Source organism: Rhinichthys klamathensis, unplaced genomic scaffold (genome assembly GCF_029890125.1).
Source record: "Rhinichthys klamathensis goyatoka isolate OS25496 unplaced genomic scaffold, OSU_Roscu_1.1 h1tg000110l_1, whole genome shotgun sequence".
Lineage (NCBI taxonomy): Eukaryota > Metazoa > Chordata > Actinopteri > Cypriniformes > Leuciscidae > Rhinichthys > Rhinichthys klamathensis.
Genome location: NW_026606648.1, coordinates 727,160 through 749,168, shown reverse-complemented (window position 1 = coordinate 749,168; position 22,009 = coordinate 727,160). Strand labels below are relative to the sequence as shown.

The following is a 22,009-nucleotide window of genomic DNA, read 5'->3' as shown; positions in this document are numbered from 1 at the left end:
AGATAGATAGATAGATAGATAGATAGATAGATAGATAGATAGATAGATAGATGTTATATTTTAAGGTATCTTAGCAGTAAATATGTGTATATGTAGGCTATAATTCTTTTCAAAGATCATTTGATAAAGACGATTCATTATTCCACACACAATAGGCTATTACGAACCATTGTCACGTGAATAACAAACTCATGTAAACATAATAGCTTAACACTGCGCACATTTATTCATTGAAGAGAAAGCAGCGCGAGTGAATCCCCCATATTTACATCGCGTCAAGTTTATTGATGAATGAAGTTAACATTTTTAAAGCCAGATAAGCAAGGTGATTTTTCTTGGAAGGAATTGGCTGACTCACACGAGCCACGTATAAACCCTCGAATGAATTTATAGTGTCTGCATGCTTCGCTAATTCACTCCAATTGTCCGCAGGCTGCAGATGCTCTTCGCCAATCCAGCACTGCAGGTGCAGTTAATACTGGAGATGCTGATAGTAGTTCTGGCTAGATGTCCTTTTCTTTGCTTGTTTCTTTTCCTCATCCAGGTTTTTTTTTTCTGCCTATCCCTCTAAATTTTGCTCTAGTGCTGCCGTGTGAGGTGTTGGATTCATTGGATCCCGCAGTCTGACCGGCTTTGCGGCGCTTCTTTAAGAGAATCATCTACATTATCTTTAGTGGATAGCCTATGACGAACAGTTCCGTGTGCTGCCGCATCATGTTGACATAACTCTTTTGAAGAACTGAAAATAATGAATGGCCGGAGAGGAGCGATGATACGAATTAACTCTTTGATGTGAAGGGAAGCTGGAACGGGATTTCGTACTGCATTTAGGTTACTGCCGAGGAAACACTGGAATGAGGCTCTAAACACGTTTCTTGTCGCTGCGAGTTAGCTTGTTGAAGTTGGCTTTGCTCAACAATGGAAAAATGAATTGGAATGGATACTCTGATAAATGTTCCTTAGAGATGGAAGGAAGATTTTCCAGCCTTTTATGAATCTTTTCGTGGTGACTCTGGAAAGGTGGAGCGATCAGGAAAAGCTAATGACGGACCTATTAATCCATCAAAAGCACCAGAGGGGTTTGGAAACGTTTGGATGGAAATGTTTACATCTTTTTCTGGTTTTATACGAAACTACTAATGCATAGTTGTGGATCTCTGCTGGAATCTCCATTGTCATTGATTAATATAGTGAAATGAATTCAGGGCTTTTGACATATATGCTGTGATTTTTTTTTTTTTTTTTTTGGAAATATCCATCTTTTCTTCTGAAAGTATCCCTATCTAAATGGAATTAGTTGAGAAAGCCCTTTGTGAAAGGAATAGACATGGTACATGGGAACAGGTTCCTTCACGGTGAGTCTAGCCGCCAGTTAACTTCACTCTTCCCTCTCTTATATTTTACGCATGAGGTCTATCTGAATTTACCGGTGTGTCCTTTATTCCTTTAGTAACTTTATGTGTGATTGTAAACTGATTAAAATTATTTAATGTGTTTAGTGTTAAATTAAGCGATGCAACTGCATATGCATCATGACATTAGCCTATATAATATTTTCCCAGTTAAATGTTTTTCCTTGCTGGGAAATCCAGCTTGCTGGTAGTTGGTTATAGCTGGTTCTTGCTGGTGATTTGCTGGTCCATAAGCTGGTAAACCATTTGGACCATCAACATACCATCTAGGCTGGTCATCTTAAAGTTGTTAGTTTTTACTTGGTTCTTATCTTCTAGCTTGTCCAAGATGTTCATTAATGGTCTAAGCTAGTTGTTAGCTATAGTTGAAGTTGGAAGAACATCTAGGAAAAAAAAACAAAGCGGCTACTTGCTGGACATATTATGTTAAGGTGTACCTTTAATCAGTAGATAGTCAACTATCCAGCTAACAAATTCCAAAACAATTAGCTTAAGCTGATTTTTTTTTTTTTAATATTTTCCCAAATTTACAGTACATCCATAGCAAGTTAATTAGTCTGGAAAATGAATGGAAAATAAAGACCTAAATAAATAAATGTAATTATTTATTTTGCGTTTATTTTGTGTTGTGTTAAACACTAATAGAAATAAGAGTAACTTTTTCAAGGTATAGACCAAATTCCTTAGGGATAAGGTTTCAGATCCCTGATTTTCAACCATTCCTTGAAGTATTTCTGTTTTGTGATGTCCAGCTGTATGTTCATAATGAGTCCTCGTGATTCTATGCTGTTTTGATCTGAAATCTTTTGTCGCAGTTGTTGCAGGTCTTCTCATGCTTGGGTTGTCTGGGGCAACAAAGAAAGAAGCAGGTAATGATGTTTTGTCACAGAATACCCACCCACTTTCTATCTCCATGTTTCCTGGCAATCTCTGACATTTGACTGCTTTCTCTCAGTGAAAAACAATTCAGGAGTGCAGCCGGCAGGGCAGTGTGGAACCTGGGTGAAAGAACCAGAGGGAGGCCTCTTCACCTCACCCAATTACCCAAACAAATATCCCCCAGAGCGAGAATGCATCTACATCATTGAAGGTATAAAAAGATCCTTGTTCAAATAGTAAATGCAGCTCACAAGCAAATCTTTCATGTGACACTTGGATGGGGGGGGGGGGGGGGGTTGTTTTAAACTGTTCAGTAGCGCAGTTGCACTCACAGTGAAGGATGCAGGAGCAATCAGTTGATTGTTAATCCCATGCAGCACCACGATACTAATAAACAGAACACTAGTGTTTCATTTGCATTTATTACGGAAGGATATATAGATCAACAATCTCTCAATATTTGAAAGTCAATTTGATTATCGCAATTAGATTTCAGTAAAAAAAAAAGGATTGTCTTTCAGTCACATCTGTTGGACTGTATGCTGCAGTGCTGCTGCAAGCTGATAATCTTATTGAACTAAGAAGCTAGTAGCAATTGTCTTGCAATCTGATGGTTTATACGTGATAATCTTTGACTGTCATAATAAGATTACAAATGTTATGAGATCTTATTAGTAAATACCACTGTTAAACCCATGTGGTCTTCAATCTTTAGTGATAATTTCTTTCGATTAAGTGTGATGTTACTGTGCTTTTTCCACCAGTAGCAATACATGCATGTGGTTGCAGTCCATGTACCTTTGAACTCAGAAACTTCCTTTGTATACTAATAATGAAAATACTAATCAGACATACCCAAACCAATCTCATAAGAAAACGTAAGTATTCAACGATGTTGCTATTTCTTTTGAATTTGTGTGATTCGTGCGTAAGTGAACAGCTTTAAGAAATAAAGCAAGCATGAAGGTCCACCTCTAAACCATAACCTAACCACCAGAGGGTCATAAGCAGATTGTACAAAAAAGGTATGAATGAGATTATACAAAATTCATACGAATTAGCCACCAATTTGCCAAAACATAAAATAGTTATGTATTGCCATGACAGTATGTTTTACGTATGACATCATCCATCCTAAATTACAGCTGCCAGTCTTCATGATTTCTTTTCACTCTTTGCAGCTCCCCCGAGACAATGCATTGATCTTTTCTTTGATGAAAAGTATTCAATAGAGCCTTCATGGGAATGTAAATTTGACCATATTGAAGTCCGGGACGGGCCCTTTGGCTTTTCTCCAATAATTGGACGCTACTGCGGGCAGCAGAACCCTCCATACATCAGATCGAGCAGCCGCTACCTATGGATAAAATTTGTTGCAGATGGTGAATTGGAAGCCATGGGATTTTCTGCGAGCTACAATTTCACAGCAGGTAGGCCTACGTACTGTTTTATTCTCCTTTATGCAGTGTCAGTAATGTTTACTATTGTGAAAGACTTATTACACTAGTGAGTTTTTGGTTTTCCTTGATGGTTTTCAAGAGTTCTGGAACCGGTTTTGAGTGACCTCCGTACCCTCGGGTTATTGTTATCCTCTGCATGTCAAATTGAATTCCTGATGCAATCAGAAACTATACTCTTCAAAATCCAAGCCGGTGATTCATATAGCAATTATTGTGGGTCCATGTTGGTTCTGTCAATGATCCTAATCTGCAGTTGAGCTTATTAGTCATTCTATTGCAATAAAGAACAGCCTGTATGTTCTAATTAATCTAAAACCATTTTAAATTGTTTACCTTGATCAGCTCTTAGTACCACAATGAATGCTGACAATTCTTCCCAGGACCTGCTTCAGATGCTCAAGATTGCCAATAAAGATGCTAAGTGGTAACAACTACATCATTCCGTATATAACTGATTTCACATCCCCTCAAAGGAATCCTTTGAAAATATGTAGCACATTGCAAAATGGTTGATTTTTATCAGACGTCTCATTCTCAGTGTATTAAAATTCACTGCTTTCTGATCATTTGCTTTGATTTAAAATTGAAGCTCTGAAGTGAGTCATACTGTACCTGAGTTTAAGCGAGAGATGTTTGCGTAAATGGTGTGCAAATTGAACAGCGATAGATATTGTGTGAAGAATGCTAAAAGCAATATTTGAATAAAGCTGCAACTACAGTTGTAAATGCCCAAGAATTTCACAGAGCGGTCGAGCTTTAAGGGCCTTGCTGATGAATTACACAGCTGTACAAGAGAAAGTAGCACACAATTGAAGGCAGCACTGATTTAGAGTCGTATCTGAGAAATGAGTTTTGAGCCGAGAATTTTTCCATCCTATTGTGAGTCAGGAAGAAATTCTTTCACCAAGTTTGGAGAAACTGTTCAGCATGAATGGATTCAGACTCTCGCTTCGCAACTTGCCAGGGAAGAAACACAGCTTCCTCTAGTCTTGATAAGGAATATCAGTGGCATATAATTTACATAATTAAGGAGATAAAAGTCCCTGAATTCACTTTCCTTGATGTTCCCCCAAAAAAGTGGAGAGCGCATCTGCTCTGCTGCAGCCAATGGAAACACATGCTAATGCAGAAGGTACAACAGATGAATGAAAAGCAGGGAATGAGGAAGGATAGAAATTGCATGTCATCTTCCTTGGTGTTTTTCACATTTTATCGCTATAGAAAGAAACATGTATTTAGCTCAAAATGAATGCTTCTTGTTACAAAACGGTCACTCAATCAAAGATATGCCAATCTGCAGTGTGAAAGAGGGGGAACTTAGTCTAGTGTATTTTCGTCATGCTGGGGCTCTGGCAGCAAAACTTCTGAAATTCTCTGCATCAGACCTCATTAAGACTGCACTTGCTTGATTCATATCAAATCAGTTAAAGTGCAGCTTACTTACAGATATAATCTCTAGACTTTTCTCCTTACTGTAGTAGAGCTGTGATCAACTTGAAATTAAATCAGTTTAAAAGTATGATTCGAAGCCTGGAGGGAAAATAGGGTTTGGAAACTGTGAAGCCTTGTTTAAAGTTGTCATGAAATCAAAATTGACCCTCTTTACTTTGTTTGAGCACATTACTAGTCATGTGGTGAACAATTAATCTGTGCAAGTTAATACACAGTATAAAACATGTTTGTTGTGGTAATCTTTAATCAAAATATGACAATATGATTCCGCTCTAGAATGGCATTCCTTTACATCAGTTTGACGGCTTGGGTTGAAAGCGCTTAACCACTCTCCTCCAACCGTCAGTCTGCTATGAGCGAGGGATGGAGAGGAGGTTCCCTAAAGTAAAATCCCGCCCTCTATTCAATGTTATGTTTCACTTGGAAATACATCACTCACAACACTGAAGTAAAGTCGGTTGCAACTTCCGGTTCATGGGAACTTTAAAAATGACCAGAATACCTAAATGTTTTCATGCGGACAAAAACACTGTACTAAACAAGACTAAATACTGTTCTTGGTATCATATATTATTCAGTGCAGAACCTTTATTGTGACCAGTGAAGTCCTGAGCTAATGAGTTTATGAGCTATTTATTTTGAATAAAAAAAGAATACAGCACGACCAAGGAAGTCCAGTTCTGATGTGAATGATTTTAATGACACTTATGAGCTTGTTAATAGATCAAAATAGTGAACCGGTTCCATAAAATGGATCCAAAACAAACATTCTGATTCTCAAGAGAATGACACTTATGAGCCAATTTTTTTTAGTGAATCAAAAAAATAAAAGGTTGATCAATGTATTTTGACTGATCTGACTCACTTACTGAACAGCAAAACATTCATTTTGATTCCATGAACCAAGAACTGTCTAATACTATGCTATGTTGTTCTTAAAGCTCCAGTCCGTAACTTTTTTGGGTTCAAAATTATCCAAAATAAATTTTTGAGCAAGAACATAACCAGCCAGTGTTCAACGCTATCTGCTTGCCTTAGCTTGATTCAAAACGGTAAGCTTGTAATAATGTTTTTAATTTCACTGGTACTGGTGGATTTCCGCATGAATTTCAAGCATTTCTTTGTGTCATTACGTCACATCTGTACACATAAAGAAGGTGTCCCGGCTAGTAGGCTATATTGTGTGTGAGGATGTTGGAGGTGGAGATTTATAGCCTTTTCTCACAGCACTTAATATATATATAATAAAAATATAATTTTATATATACTTAAACGTATTAATTTGATGGCGGATCCAGAAAGGTGACAACTGGAGATTCACCCGTTGTAAAATGCAAAAGACTTCGGACTTCGGAGTGGCTACAGAAAAAAAGAGACTGCAACCGGTCCCATGCGAAAACAAGGATAAATATATGAAGGGCTTTAAATGTAGTCACGCAATGCTGATGTTGTTATCATTAACAATTTGAGAACAAAGTATAATTTGCACGGTTTGACGTGATATGATAATCAATCACTAGATTTAATCAGCGAGATTTACTGCAATGCTTTTTTCCCCTTAGTTGGTCAGAACAAAAGTGGATGTTACTTACTTGTTCAGATGACATATTCCGGTGAAAATTCTTATGTTGGTCATACTTCCAAAAAGTAGAATCTGTGATTCCAAATGACAGAATCCACACCGGCGTGATGACTGACAGCCGCACATTCTCCTCAAAACATTGGATTCATCCGCGCTGTGCCGTGCCGAGGCACAACCTACATAAAGTTGATAATTCCGCGAATAACTGCAATTGCAGATTTCGAACAGAGATGGCGACAAAGAGGAAAAACTACGGACTGCAGCTTTAAAGGGGATAGATGAAAATTCAGTCATTATATTTACGCACCCTGGTGTTGTTTTAATGCCATATTTTTCTTTATTTTAAAGACCACAAAAGGAGAAATTTTAATTAAAAAAAATCCTGCTCATGCTCGTCCAATGGCAGTAAAAAGGAAACAGATTCAGGCTTTAAAGAAACGTTGCAAAATATCACAGACTGACACACAAGCGCACCATTTCGAGAAATCAAGAGTAATAAAACGACACGAAACATGGCTCCTAAAAACATTATGCACATCCTTTCTTCTTTGATGTAAAGATCTCTGTTTTGTTACTGTTGTCGCAACAGCAAAGCGATTTCTTGCAGTCACATAAGTCAACTGTCATTTCAACGGTCATCTAACCAGAGTTTTGTGCACTGTTTTGATTAATCTTCATTTCTGTAAATGGTGTGCTTGTGTGCTTTTCTTGGAAGAGCTGGAGTGAACTGCTGCGCTAATACGGTCTCATGAACATACAGTCATGAGCCATGCACACCTGGTTTTAGCAAAACAAAGCTTTTTGAAAACACTCTCCAAAGTGGATACATTTGAAAATGCAGTTTTCGCATTTTAGTGTGGATTGTGAAAACGGAGGTATTTGAAAACAACGATTTTAGTCATGTGACGCATATTAAACCCATAGTTATTCATGTTACAGTAATACCGGTATTGTACCTGCTATGTGCTATTCACTTTCACACAGTCGCTAAAATATGTTACTTTGCACACTCTTCATATCACAGTCCTGCAAAGAGGACAGACAATTCACTCACATTTGCTGTCCTGCGGCAAAACATGAGAGCAGTTGCATTTTAGATCAAACATATAATGGTAAGTGAGTGCGACCTGGACGCATCAGTGAATTGTGAGATATTTTGCTAAATAAAATGATCCTGCCAGAAGAATTCCTTGATACAGTAACTTGATTATGTTTTGTTCTGTCTGTATCATCTCAGTGAGCTTTTATGAGGGTTTACGCATGCGCTATACAGTGAATTTAGTGTTTTCCGACTTTTCAGTGTGGATGACAAACTTTTGGAAAACGCTTGAAAACGCTAGTGTGGGCCTAGCAGAAAAAGTCTATCAAATCTATCAAATCTAAATCAAATCTATCTGGATTAATGTAAACCTCAAATCTATCTGGATTAATGTAGACATAGCATAGGATTAATGTTTCCAATTCTAAGAATTCACCAATTCAAATCAAAGAATTCAAACCTAAATTCCGCATGATTTCCATCCCTAATTAAAAATTGGTTATAATCAGATTGAAAGCAATTAATTCCAAATTGTCACTCTAAAATAATAAGGAAAAGATTCCAATCACTCTAAAATTGGTTAGAAGGTGTGGGAATGCTGTAGACTGATGTAAATCTTGAACCTGGGCAACAAGCAACCAGTTGTAGTTTAAGATATTCAAACATCACATGGCTTTAATGCTTGAGTTTTCCAATTTGGTTATAAAGTAATTAAAGGATTTTTCACTCAAGGTTAGTTTCATCTGAAATTGCAGATGCATGGCATAATCCATTGCTGGATGATTTCCAAAGTAGTGATTTAAATAGTAGAATGATGTGCGCACTGTGTGTAATTACTTCCTGATATCGTGTGAAAATAAAAATGGTTGTGTGCAGTCACTCACAGCATTCAGATGCAATTATTATGCAGACAGTGTATGAGTTCATTCCAGTTGTCAGATCTTGCTGTCTGTAGACAGAATGTGCATTGTGATGTCACTTCCTCTCATAACCCTACTATACACCTAACTGGATTAAGCAGTAAATGCAGGACACTTTGTGGTTGTTGTCATTTGTCTCTTACCTTCCCTTTGTCCATCTGTCCTACTCTTCGTCTCTCCTTCTCACTATCTAGAAAACTCACACGCTCATTCTCCTGAGTCTCACTTCCTTGTCTCCTGGGCTTGACTGACCTTATTACCCCTCCTCTTTTCTAAGAGATAAAGCTGTGTTACCAGACAAGATCTGGCTGTGTTAAATAACAGGGAAAGCTGCTTCCCTCGTGTGTCTTTCCCCAGGCCTCTGGCTGTTTGAAGCCTTCGTCCCTGCTGTAAACAGACACAGCAGTAATAAGAAAAGCAAGATTGACTAAAAAGCATTTCAGGGACCGCTTTTTTGACCCAGTGGCCATTTAATAACCTTGTTTGGGAAAGCCTCATGTGGCCTTTTCCTCTTTTCATTTTCAATAGCTTTGTCGAATGTAGGGAAAGTGGATGTTGAATGCAGGACCTGAGAGCGGTCCCTTAGATCCAAATGTCGAAACACAGTCAGGACCAATTAAGAAATATAGCTCTGTGCCTTCTGATGCTTTGTGTTGTATGTTTTTTGCTGTCACATAATAAGGTGACCTGCCAGGTAAAACGATGGATATTAAAGGGCATAGTACACCATAAAATGAAAATTCTCTCATTTAGGCCCTGTTTACACGAGAACGCTCGCGGGTGAAAACGTAAAAATATTTAATCAGATGTGCCTTTCGTTTACACGGCGACAGCGTTTTTGGGGCTTAAAAACGCAAAAAAGTGAAACCACCCTCCAGAGTGGAAATCTTAAAACCGCTCCACCGCCGCGTTCCCGTCTAAAGGGTAAAAACGCAAAAGTCTGCTAGACAGTGAAGGCATAGATCTGCTCACGGTGGCCACCTAGCCGCCTGGAGTGCATACTACATCGAATTTCACACACTTTTGCGTCACCATATGCACGCAGATTTCCCACCCATTACACTCGTCTAAACGCCACTTTTGCGTTTTCTCTTCAGATCGATTCCGTGTAAACATAGCCTTACTCACTCTCATTGTCATCCACACGTGTGCTTTTCTAGATTTTGAGAAACACGAAATTATATATATTTTTTTGCATACAATATAATGAAAGTCAGTGGGGTCTTTTTTGCTATTGTTAACTAAGACTATTAAACTATTTTTGTTAATTGAAATAGCTGACATAAAATAGAATATAAATATTAGATGAAAAATTTAATCTTAAATGAAAATGAGAAATATCTTCTTTTGTTTGGGTGTGGGAGACTAGTCAACTAAACGATGCTGCTAGTCGACATTGGACCTACTTATTTGTCCTGCAATGCCTATAGATTCAGTTAATTTTAATAAATGTGTCTATTTTGGTTAACATTGATTTAGTGAATGCTTAAGTTTAATGTACAATGATCATAATGCAAGGCAAGTACATTGCATATATAAATACATTGTGCATATTTTTCAGTGACATTCAGTATGAGATTTGACTGTTTGATTCATAGATCAAGTAGGCTATTTCAAATGTATGGCATACAGTTTTCTTGACTGTCTTTTGGCGATTTCTTGGACTAGTCAACTAGTCAGTTACAAATTTCTGTTAAAAATTAATGAAATTAGCAGTGGTGTACATATTTGGAACAACATGAAGATCATGAGTAAATGACAGAAGTTTTGGTTGAACTATCCCTTTAAATGGGTCATTTATAGGGGTTTATGAAGGGTTTAGGAGGAACAAGTTGGTTTATAATACCTGGACAAAGCCTTTGGTTTGGAATGGAAGGAGTGCGACACCAGAAAGCTGTTTTTGTTTAGGGCTTTGTTCAAATTGAATGTAAACATTGTTTACTAAACAACCCTTTTCCAAGAGATTGATGGGGATTTGGCCTTCTGTAGATATTCACCATTATCAGTGCATAAAATCCAGGATTTTACACAAATTATGATTCAAGATCCCGGTCATCATTATCGCCTCTGCTCTAATACAGTTTTTCTGAATTGCTAAAACACATTTTTTGAAACCACCACTCACTTTCTCAAAACTTTAAACACAAAACCAAAATTTCAAACAACATTCAGAGAACCTCTGACTCTTCTGGCAAAATCAAACAATTGCCTCAAAACCATTTTTTCTGTGCTCAAAATCAAACAATGCTTTCAGATCATACACACATAAGTCAATATTATAAATACTGCAGATCATCCATTAAACACTAAATAAAAAAATGGAGAACACAGAATCCAAACCATGCAGTTACAGAAAAAAAGTATATTGTGACAAAGTAAAAAATTTTTGCAATTAAGTTAAAAAGTATAGTAATTATAGTATAGTATAGTATAGTAAGGTGAATAAATTGTATACTGTGCACTGCAAGTATAGTATTGTACTGAATATTGTATAGTAGGCCTATTGAATATCTGTATATTCAGCACTTGCGTACTTTAAAAATAGTGACCCAACTGCAAAAGCCAAAAATGTTACAGTAAAAAACTCTAAATGAAAAGCATGTTACAGTAAAGTACACTCAGAAGAGTTGTGCAACTGCAAAATCAAGGTCAGTGAGAGAGATTTATTCTGTTTCAGCATCATGTCTTCATTTTGGGTTCGGACTGAGGACTTTGTCCACATCACAGACAATGAAATCTCTGCAGCCAAAGGGAAAAACCCTAAAGCCAGATCCAGCCTTTACAACATTCTCCACATCTTGCTCTTTCTTGTCCTCATCCTCGTCCTCCTTATACACCTCTTTTACACATACTCTTACTTCTCTCCCTCTTATATTTCCATCCATTGTTGGTATCAACATTCAGTGCAACATTTTGAGTCAGTTTTGGCACTCTGAACGGACTTTTTGTGTATTATGTACAGTTGGTTTGGTCAGATCATTAGAAACAAGTGTGAACTATTCTGAGTCGTTGTGTGTAAACGATGACAACAGTGTTGTAGTTGTATTTAACTTTTGCCTGTGTTTAGGGTTTTGAAACAAAAGTGCATCACAGTGCAAAATGTGTTTTAGTGAGTGAGAATGTGATTAGAGTTTTGCAAAAAGAGTTCATGAGATTTGTAAACAGTGTTTTAACTACCTGAACTTGTTGAATGTTTTACAGAATGAGTGATGTATTCAACAAATTGGTTTAGGCTATTGAGAATTTGGTTCAGAGAATGGGGTTTAGTGTTTTAGCAATTCAGAAAAACAGTAAGACCCGATTGCCCTGCTGCTGGTGTGGCTTGATTTCCATTGCACTGAGGCGTTGCATGAGCCCTGAAGTCATAAACAGCTCATTTTAACTTCCAAAACTGTTGACAGATATACGGCCAAATACAAGACCAGTAATTAACGGGTCTCACAAATGTCACAGCACATGCTATATAGCTATATAGCAAAGCTGCTGGAATAAATGCATGACATTTTTTATAGATATTGCAATATCTAGCATGTTGCAATATACATTTAGTAGTGTGTAGGCTATTCAACAGTGTATAGTGGTGGTGGTCAGCTACTTTTTCTGCAGGTTATATTGATACTGATAAACCAGTAGGTGGTGACAAGTGACTGTTTTTATAAAATAATCACGTAATCATTGATTCAAATGATTTGTTCAAACCACTGATTCCGTTACATCTGTCAGCCGCAGGTGCCATCATGTACCAACTGATGGCAGCCTAGTCCCTCAATGTTTCCATATACTCTGTTATTCTCGGACTTCATTTCCCAGAACCCTCTGCTCATTATTAGTTTATCTGTTTCAGCTGTGTCTTGTTCATTTAATCATCACCCTGTCTAGTTAAATGCCTTTTGCCTTCATTCAGTATGAAGTCCTGTTTGTTTGATTGTTTGATTTGGTTCACACTCTCTGTCAGTATTTTGAGCAGGTCCTGGTTTCTTTATATTTTCCTGAGTTTTGGATTTATTGTTCCCGTCTGCCTCAGTGGATTGTATTTGTGTTCGCTCTGATTACATGTGCTTGACCCTCTGCCTGGTATGGACAATGACCTTGGATTATATTTGTTAATAAACTGCGTTTGGATTCTCACTCTCTCTGCTGAATGCTGTCTTACCACCACAACCAAATCATTACAGAAGACTTCATCATCATGAATCCAGCAGTTGAACTAGTCCGTATGTGTCAAGGTAACCGCACACTCGAAGAACATATACAAATTTTCCTGGACATTGCAATTGCTTCTGATTTACCAGACTATGCTCTCATAGACTTTTTCTGTCACGGGCTTAACCCTCCTCTCAAGGATAAGCTAATTCATGATGCACCTCGAAGTTCGTTCATTGACTTTCTGGACTACAGTATGCGTTGTTGTTGAGCAGGTCCCAGTTTACCGGCAGTTGGTGACGTTTGCTTAAACATTTTTTGGGAGGGGGCTACTTGAGGCAAGCTCTGATTGGTGCTTGGGCAGCACTTTCCATCCATGCCCACTCTAATGCTGAAAACCCCAGTGCTTACAACGTTAGCCGGAGCTGTCATGTCACAGCCACCAGTAGCCATTGCAGTCACGTCAGAGCTGCCAGTCACCAGTATAGTCACGTCAGAGCCGCCAACCGCCAACACAACCTTGCCTGAGTCTTCAGTGGTCAAGATCAGCAACCCAAAGCATCCCGTTGTGAAAGAAGAAACATTTCAGTCTTCAGCCATCACGGACTCAATCTCTGTGTTCCCGGGTGTCGTTGACGCAGCGATGAGGATGCCAAGGCTTCGTATCCACTTTGGGGCTTGATATCTAAGTTGGTAGATCTACCTCTGAGATCGGTCAGAACGGCCGGCTTATCAAAGCCGCTATCATCGAATATTTCTGCTGATGCTTCTCTGATCCCAGAGTTCAACCCTTCTTCCTCTGTGCTTACAGTGATGGCAGTGGCGCTGTGGTGTGTTTGGTCGGCGTTCGTCGAAATGGCTTTGCATAAGACAGCTGTACATAATTCAGAGCATGTTCCAGTATATAAGTCTGTTCTTGAGCCTTTCTTAGTCTGCAGATCTGTTTCTGAGCCTGTTCCTGAGCCTATTTGAGTCCATGAGTCTGTTCCTGTGTTTCTTCCTGAACCGGTCCTAATCTGCAAATGTGTTCCTGTGTCTGTTCCTGAGCTAGTCTGCAGATCTGTTCCTGAGGCTGTTTCTGCACCTGTTAGTCCATGAGTCTTTTCCTGAACCAGTCCTAGTCTGCAGATCGTTTCCTGATTCTGTTCCTGAGCCTGATGCTGTTTCTGAGCCACTTCGAGTCCATGAGTCTGTTCCTGAGGCTGTTTCTGAGCCTGTTCTAGTCTACAGATCCGTTCTGGAGGCAGTTCCTGAGCCTGTTCGAATCTATTAAACTGTTCCGAAGTCTGTTCCTGAGCATTTTCTAGTTTACGGATCTGTACTTGTTTTTGAGTCTGCCGTGTCAACAAATATGCCGTGTCAGCTTTGAGAAGTCTGTCTGGCCCTGGTTTGCTGCTGATCCACCCTGGGAGTTTCTGGTCCCATCGGCCTGGCTCTGGTGGTTGTCGGCTCCGCCCTGGAGACCCTCTGTCCAGCCTGCTCCGCCCTGGTTGCCTGCTCTGCCTGCTACACCCTGGTTGCCTGTCCTGCCGCAGTCTTCAGGCCCTCTTCCTTTCCATGGTCCTGGCCCAACTTCCCACCCCCAGATCCGCCTCCGCTCCACCTCCCACCTGTGTTGGAGCGTCTGAAAACCGTTACATCTGTCAGCTGCAGGTGCCATCATGTACCAACTGATGGCAGCCTAGTTCCTCACTGTTCCCATAGACAGTCTTTGTTTGATTGTTTGTTTTGGTTCACACTCTCTGTCAGCATTTTGAGCAGTTCCTAGTTTCTTTATATTTTCGTGAGTTTTGGATTTCTTGTTCCCATCTGCCTCAGTGGATTGTATTTGTGTTTGGTTTTACATCATTACAATCATTACATGTGCTTGACCCTCTCCCTGGTATGAACTATGGCCTTGGATTATATTTGTTAATAAACTGCATTTGGATTCTCACTCTCTCTGCTAAATGCTGTCTTACCACCACAACCAAATCATTACAGATTCATTCAAGAATAAAGCAAGCATGAGTATTTATTTGTGAGTCATTGATTCATTCACTGAGCCAAATGGTTCAAAACACAGATTCATTCAGAAAATAAAAACAATACTGTTGTCTGTTGCTCTGAGATGCTACAATGTGATCATTTGGAATTGTTTTCGTTGACAGAGCAAAAATAGACTAGTATCATGTGCCTAAAATAAAGTTACTCAATATAAACTTGTTTATTGAACTGCATATAAAAGCAATATCACACTCGCAGTCACGCTGTTGGTTTGAAACTTTCAGTTTGTTGACATATTACATTGAACTTTTCATTGAAGAATCAAATAAAAATATATTTTTCATGACCTTTAGTATAATAAGAGTCTTTCTGTCTGTATTTTAATTGCTTATGGTTGCATTTGCTACGCTGTGCATTTTGTTGTATACTCACTCAAATATGATTTGCATTCACTGCACTCATAACTGCATGCTTCTTGGTAATAACAAATAATATTCAACTCTATTTGCACACATAGAGGATGTAGCAAAACCAGAAATAATGAATCCCAAGTCCAACAATTCTGATAAGGCCATGATGTAGTGGAGATATTTAATGTTCTAATTTGTGGACTCGAAATCATATCGAATTTAAATCATTCTAACGACATCTGAGATTAGAAAAGGGAGCTGGATATATGACTCCTCTGTGCACAAGGACCCCGCTATATTATTGAGGTGTGATGGATTCAAACCGAAAAATTGAAAATTGAACTCAGGGAATGAACTTTGGGGACATTCAGGTGGCCACATTTCACCATCTACTTTATTTTCTCAGGCCCGATAAAGTGTAGGGATGGAGAAATCCTCTGTGCAATCGACATTTCAGGCTCTGGAAGGTTGAATAGATTTACTGAAGTCCTTGACATAGCAAAATTCCATCTCGAGGCACAATAATCAGTCATTATTATTTTAGGATGGTTCACATCCTCCCCTCTATTAAAGTTAAGTGTAAGTAATGGTAATTAGCCGAGAAACTTAACAATTGAAGGTAGAGTAACAAATTAATGTAGATTTTGCATTACTGGTAGTAGCTGGAGGAAGGTAAACAAAGTATCAGTTCTAATTTTGATTGCAGAACTTTTATAGCATGCCTCTTTTGCTCGAGTCAAAGGACAATTTAATGTAAATTCTCAATAATGTCTCAGAATTTCAGAAAATGTACAGGAGTCAAATGCTTTTCCCTCAATGCGTAGAACATGTGAATAGTGCACTTTAATATGGCAGCATTTATTACCCATTAGGATGTCTTGGAAGCTTGGGGTAGAAAATTGCATGCTTTGTGTTTCGCTTCAGATGTTACAACGAGGAAAAATCTGAAAGAGGCACACGTAATGCTACTCCCTTCATAAAATGGATTCTGTTCTGGGTGGTTGAGTATAAGGAGTAAAAAACATGGGCTTCCGCTGTGAAAGAACCTAAAGTCAGCACAGCATAAATTTCATTTGAGGAGTGCAAACACAGTGAGGAATCTGAATGAGAAAATCTTGCATATGAAATCATTTATCTTTGAAAACATCAACCTGAACAATACAAAGCACTTTGGCTGTGCTTTGATGATCTTGGCCTGCTCATGTGTGCATTTCAATATCTATAAATGTATTATAAAGTACTTGGATACTACTTTTATATGATGAGTATGTTTTTAAGTTCAGAATTAAAATTTATTTGAATATTTTAGGTGGTCATATAGTCAAAAATGTCATGGTGTTCTAATATCAATATCACTAATATCATTAGAACAATTGTTCTGATAATAATGATGAAGAATTTAAAAAAAAATAAAGTTATTGAAAAGGCAAGTGCATTTAGCATGATTTTTTATTTCAAATTACTTCTGTAACTTTTGTAACTTCTGTAAAAATATAGTTCTGTCATGAAACTCTAGATGGTGCAGGCTGATAGGTGCTTAACTCAATCGTCTTTTAATCACTAATACTCTATAGGGCACAGCCAATTGGTTCCTGCTGTATCAGTAGCCAATGAGCTCGCTGTTCAACCTTTAAATATTTGGTCAGCACTTGCTGTAGCAGTTGCAGCGCACTTTCAGAAACCCTCCACCTTCCCCAACTCCACCTGTATAGATCTGCAATGGGTAATTAATGTACACTATATTGTCTGTAGCAAGCCCCGTACAACAGCAGCGTAGCAGATCTATTCTGCTAAGACCAAACATATCAATATTGTCATATCTATTACTAGGGGTGTAACGATACACGTATTCGTATTGAATCGTTGGGTACGAGGTTTTCGGTTCGGTTTTCGGTACGCATTTTTGAACCGAGCGGTTCGTTGGACCATTTTTCCTGCCCACCAAAATTTCGTTATTTCAAATATAGGTGCGTCGCGCGTGGTAAGCGTGCTCATAATGTAAGAGACGCTGGCGTGACCATAACATTGCCCAACACCAGATGGCAAATGTAAGTTAATGTAAGCGGAACGAAACTGAGCTACTCGTTATTATGTGGTTGACGAACCATTTATCAATTTGGACCAATGCAGCGCGAGCCGATCTTAATCATCAGCACTGTTACTATGTACACAGCGAAATCCAGTAAAGAAAATTGTTGAATTCGCCACTGAAGTAATAACATCGCTGCGAGATCTAGTGAGAAACATTCACAGTTCTCCGTTATTAACGGATCAAACAGCGCTGATGTGGAAACCAGGAAGAAACATTGTGCCATGAATGAACTATCCAGTGTCCACAGATCAGCAACATTCACCATGGATTTACTGTAGTAACACTAACTGTAACCATTGAAGTTTGGCAGGAATAGTAGGCTATAATGCTTTCAAGTAACATTACATCGGTTTTATTTTGACATTATGAATACAATTGCTGCCCTAAAATGTTAATCTGAACTAAAATAAACCTTTGATTATAACTACTACAATATTACATTTCATTTTGTCCAAGGAGCTGTTTTTGTTTTATATGCTCCTAAGAAAAGTCAAGTATACCTCCATCATTGCTCAAAGTAAAAAAATATCATACTTTATGATGTTAGTTTTAATAAAAATATAATTAAAAAAATTAAATCGAGGAAATTTATCTTGCATTTCTTTCTTTTTGCTGTATCGAAAACGTACCGAACCGAACCGTGAATTTTGTGAACCGTTACCACTTTTGCTAGTTTAACTACCGTATTTTCCGCACTATACGGCGCACCGGATTATAAGGCGCACCTTCAATGAATGACCTATTTTAGAACATTTTTCATATATAGGGCGCACCGGATTATAAGGCGCATAAGATACTGCCGTCAAACGTTTGACTGGGTTTGCGTTATGCATCCACTAGATGTCAACAAATGTCAACAAAACAGTCAGATAAAGTAAAACTTTATTAAGCGTTCTGACAACTCCGTTCACTCCCATGGTCACGTTGTTCACACGTTAAAGGAAAACTCCGGTCAATTTTAACATTGAGCTCATTTTTTGTACATTTGGAGTGCTGTCAGTACAGATAACAACGACAAAAACCGGTGTTGCCTACACCGTGTTATCCTCTTTTTAAAGTTTGCACCCTGTTGACTTAACTGGGAAAAGTTTTAAACCTGCTTTTAGCCTCTTAACAACCTTAATGTGTCATTACAAGTGCACAGCCATGTGAGTGAACACGGTGAATCTGACTGCAGTAAATGTGAAAGATATGAATAAAAATGATGTTTATTCAGCCAGCTCACATACCTGTATTTTCTTCCTGTTTTCGGTCGAAGTCCACGGTAGGCGATTGTCGAGTGCGCGCGCGATCATTGGTCACTAAGCAACAGTGGAGACTCAGACTGTCAGCTGTTAGCCGATGACGGTGCTGTGTGGTGTTCTCAGAATATCAGCTCAAATGGATAGTTCATCCGAATCAGATGTTGAACACACGGAGGAGGTTTGATCGCGCTCACGCAAACTCGACTATCAACTACTGTGGACTTCGGCCGAAAACAGGAAGTAAATACGGGTAACTTATGTGAGCTGGCTGAATAAAGAGATTATTCCTGCCTTCGTGAAAGCTCGGATCACAGTTGAGACTGATATATCAGCCCAGGCATCCACGATCCATTGGCAGATAGTGGCGTAAGTCGCTCGGCGCTGTCTCCCCGTCTTGGTGAACGTGTGTTCACCATCCATTATAAGGTGCTCCGGATTATAAGGCGCACTGTCGTTTTTTGAGAAAATTAAAGGCTTTTAAGTGCGCCTTATAGTACGGAAAATACGGTACTGGAAAAATGGTCGGCGTGCCCGCCGCATGGTCTAAAAGTGCAATAAACCAATCAGAGTCTCATCTCCCATTCCCTTTAAAAGCCAGCTCGCGCCATGGGGGATTGCTATTTATATGGAGGAATTTTCAAGCGGAAAGACTGAACGCTTCTCCAGGGGGGAAACGGATCTGCTCATGCGCAAGGTTAAAGCGCGCAAGCAGACCATCTACGGGACAAGCCGGATTTCACCATACCTTTAATATGAATCTTTTACATTGTAATTCTTTTATTTTTAATATTTGGCATGTTTGTGTGCTGCTGCGCGTCCCTGTGTGTGTAATAAGCAGAGTGTACGCACTTTGTGAACCCACCTATAGGAGCATATTACTAATGCGCCCTTTAAATGACAAAAAACATAATAATAATACTGCACCATTGACTTTAGACGCTCCAACATTGTGCCTGAACAGTCAGAACAGCACGCCCATGGGCGAACAGATGGGCGCAATTGCATTTGCTATTAAAACAATGCATAACTGCGTCGGGCTGAAATTAGCAGAAAACATTTGCGTCGCGCATGGCGCCGCATCTTGCCGGGTGTATGATAGGGCCCTGAGAGTTGTCATGACAGAAATATATTAAAAAACTTAATGATTAAGAGGTGTACACGCACATGTATTTTAGTTGTAAGGAAAACTGCATTCGTCAAGTAAATTCATGAGGTCTTTAAGAGCAAATAAAATGAGGTGAGCTCTCTCTCTCTCTCTCTCTCTGTCTCTTGCTCCTCCTGTCACTCACTCTCTCACCATCTGACTGCAAGCACAGTTAGTCCACATATTGATTTGGGGGGTAATTGGCTTTGGTAGAGGGAGGGAGGGAGGGAGGGAGAGAGGGAGAGAGGGAGGGAGAGAGGGAGAGAGAGAGAGAGAGAGAGAGAGAGAGAGAGAGAGAGAGAGAGAGAGAGAGAGAGAGAGAGAGAGAGAGAGAGAGAGAGAGAGAGAGAGAGAGAGAGAGAGAGAGAGAGAGAGAGAGAGAGAGAGAGAGAGAGAGAGAGAGAGAGAGAGAGAGAGAGAGAGAGAGGCTTAACAATATCTTTATTAGACCATTTGTCCTTTTACCTCAATACAATTTTCTTACAAAAAATGTCATTTCATAATTAAATACCTATTTCTACACATTTAAAAACAACATTTCATTTTCTTCAACTTCACAAAGTACTCCCCCCACTGACCAAATTTCAGAAAACATTACAATGTCACTAACCAATTTATAATATGTATACTCTATCTTAATTCTTGCTGTTATCATCCCTTTTAGTACCATTTCAGCATTGATTGGACCTGTACCTAACCTTTTATTTTTTCTGGTTTTCCATATGGACAACTTAGCTGATCCCAACAAAAAATTCAGTAAACACTTTTTCCTCCTTTCTTGAAAGTTATAAATTGGACCACTTATAAAATTCTGATAAGAAAAATTCTCCCCAAACTTTATAAAAATTTGTGTTAAAAAATTAAACATTTCCTCCAATCTAAAACAATCAATAAATAAATGATTAACCGTTTCTTCTAAGCCACAAAATAAACACTCTGTCCCCACTGCCGGATTCAGGTGTGCCACGTGTCTGTTTGTAGCTATAGCCCCGAACATCAATCTCCACTGCAAATCAGCAGTACGCTTTTCAACAGGAGACTTATATAGAGACCTCCAACCTGCCTTAAAGTTTGTCCCAAACACTTCTGACCACCTCCAAGTCTTCACTCCTCTTAGCACAGTCTGATGAGTAACCTTTACACACGTTACATAGAGTTCTTTCTTCTTAATATCTTGAAAACTCCCCAACTTAGGGTACTCAAATGTTAAAATCGAATGTCCAGTTTCCTCCATCTCCTCTTGGACCGCAGCAGATACTTTAATGGGTGGAAATGTGTAGTGCCCATTCCATTCCTGTGACAGTGCCTCTCTGCAAACTCCAGGTAGAGCTGCCCACACCTCCTCCATTATTCGTCTCAGAAGTCGAAGAGATCTCAACCCCGTAACACTCTGCAAAGACTCCGCTGTTTTCCAGTCATCACCGCTTCTCAGATCCCCCAACTTGACATACCCAGCCTTCACAAAACAGCTTTCCACAGATTTAGAGGACAAAATCCTTGTTCTTATTAATGGATTATGGAACAGTGGTTCCCCCATTATCCAGTCCTCAGGTTGTAAAATATCTCTGTGTACAATAAATGTCTTTTTCCAAGCTGTTATCATTGACTTATAAAAAGGTGTCAACTCTTTCAAATCCACTTCATCACTTTGCAATAAAAAAAGCTGCTTATCATACAATAAACCAGCTGTTTTCCGCAGAAGAGCACAAGCAACATTAATCCACCCAACGTTCTCCTCGTACAACAGTCTCTGGGCTGCTTGCAATCGAAACGCATTTATGCGGCTTCGTACATCTATTAGGCTTTGCCCTCCTTCAATCACTGGTAGATAAAGTGCAGGCCGGGGAATCCATTTTTGACCAGACCAGAAAAAATCCACCAACTTCCTCTGAATCTCCTTAATGATGTCATCCGGTGGCTCCAGCACAGTCAGTTTGTGCCATAACATAGAGGCAGTCAAGTTATTTATGATTAGGACTCTACCTCTATATGATAGTTCGGGCAATAGCCAGTTCCACTTAGACAACTTAGCGACAACCTTTCCAAGCAGACCCTCCCAGTTCTTTTCTTTATACTTTTCAGTACCCAAATACACCCCCAAAACTTTAAAACCTTCCTTTCCCCATTTCAGTCTTTCGGGAAGTTGAGGTGGCCCCTTATCAACCCAAGACCCCACAGCAAACCCTTCACACTTCGCCCAGTTCACCTTGGCTGAAGAAGACTTTTCATAAAGGTTTAAATTTTTA

General features: G+C 39.0%; 2 protein-coding genes across 3 annotated transcripts in view; one reads left to right on the top strand and one right to left on the bottom strand.

Moving 5' to 3' along the window:
* cbln2b (cerebellin 2b precursor) overlaps window positions 1-22,009 on the bottom strand; it is a 449,384-nt gene that overhangs the window by 188,635 nt on the left and 238,740 nt on the right. The window lies entirely within an intron of this gene.
* neto1l (neuropilin (NRP) and tolloid (TLL)-like 1, like) overlaps window positions 278-22,009 on the top strand; it is a 136,145-nt gene continuing 114,413 nt past the window's right edge. The window contains exons 1-5 of one of the 2 annotated variants that reach the window (XM_056254087.1): window positions 279-466; window positions 584-1,355; window positions 2,228-2,281; window positions 2,368-2,502; window positions 3,473-3,721. In XM_056254087.1, the coding sequence (XP_056110062.1) occupies window positions 1,328-1,355; window positions 2,228-2,281; window positions 2,368-2,502; window positions 3,473-3,721 (466 nt within the window). In that variant the 5' untranslated portion in view covers window positions 279-466; window positions 584-1,327. Of the gene's footprint in view, window positions 1,356-2,227; window positions 2,282-2,367; window positions 2,503-3,472; window positions 3,722-22,009 lie in introns of both variants that reach the window. The other variant, XM_056254086.1, reaches the window with a different exon arrangement.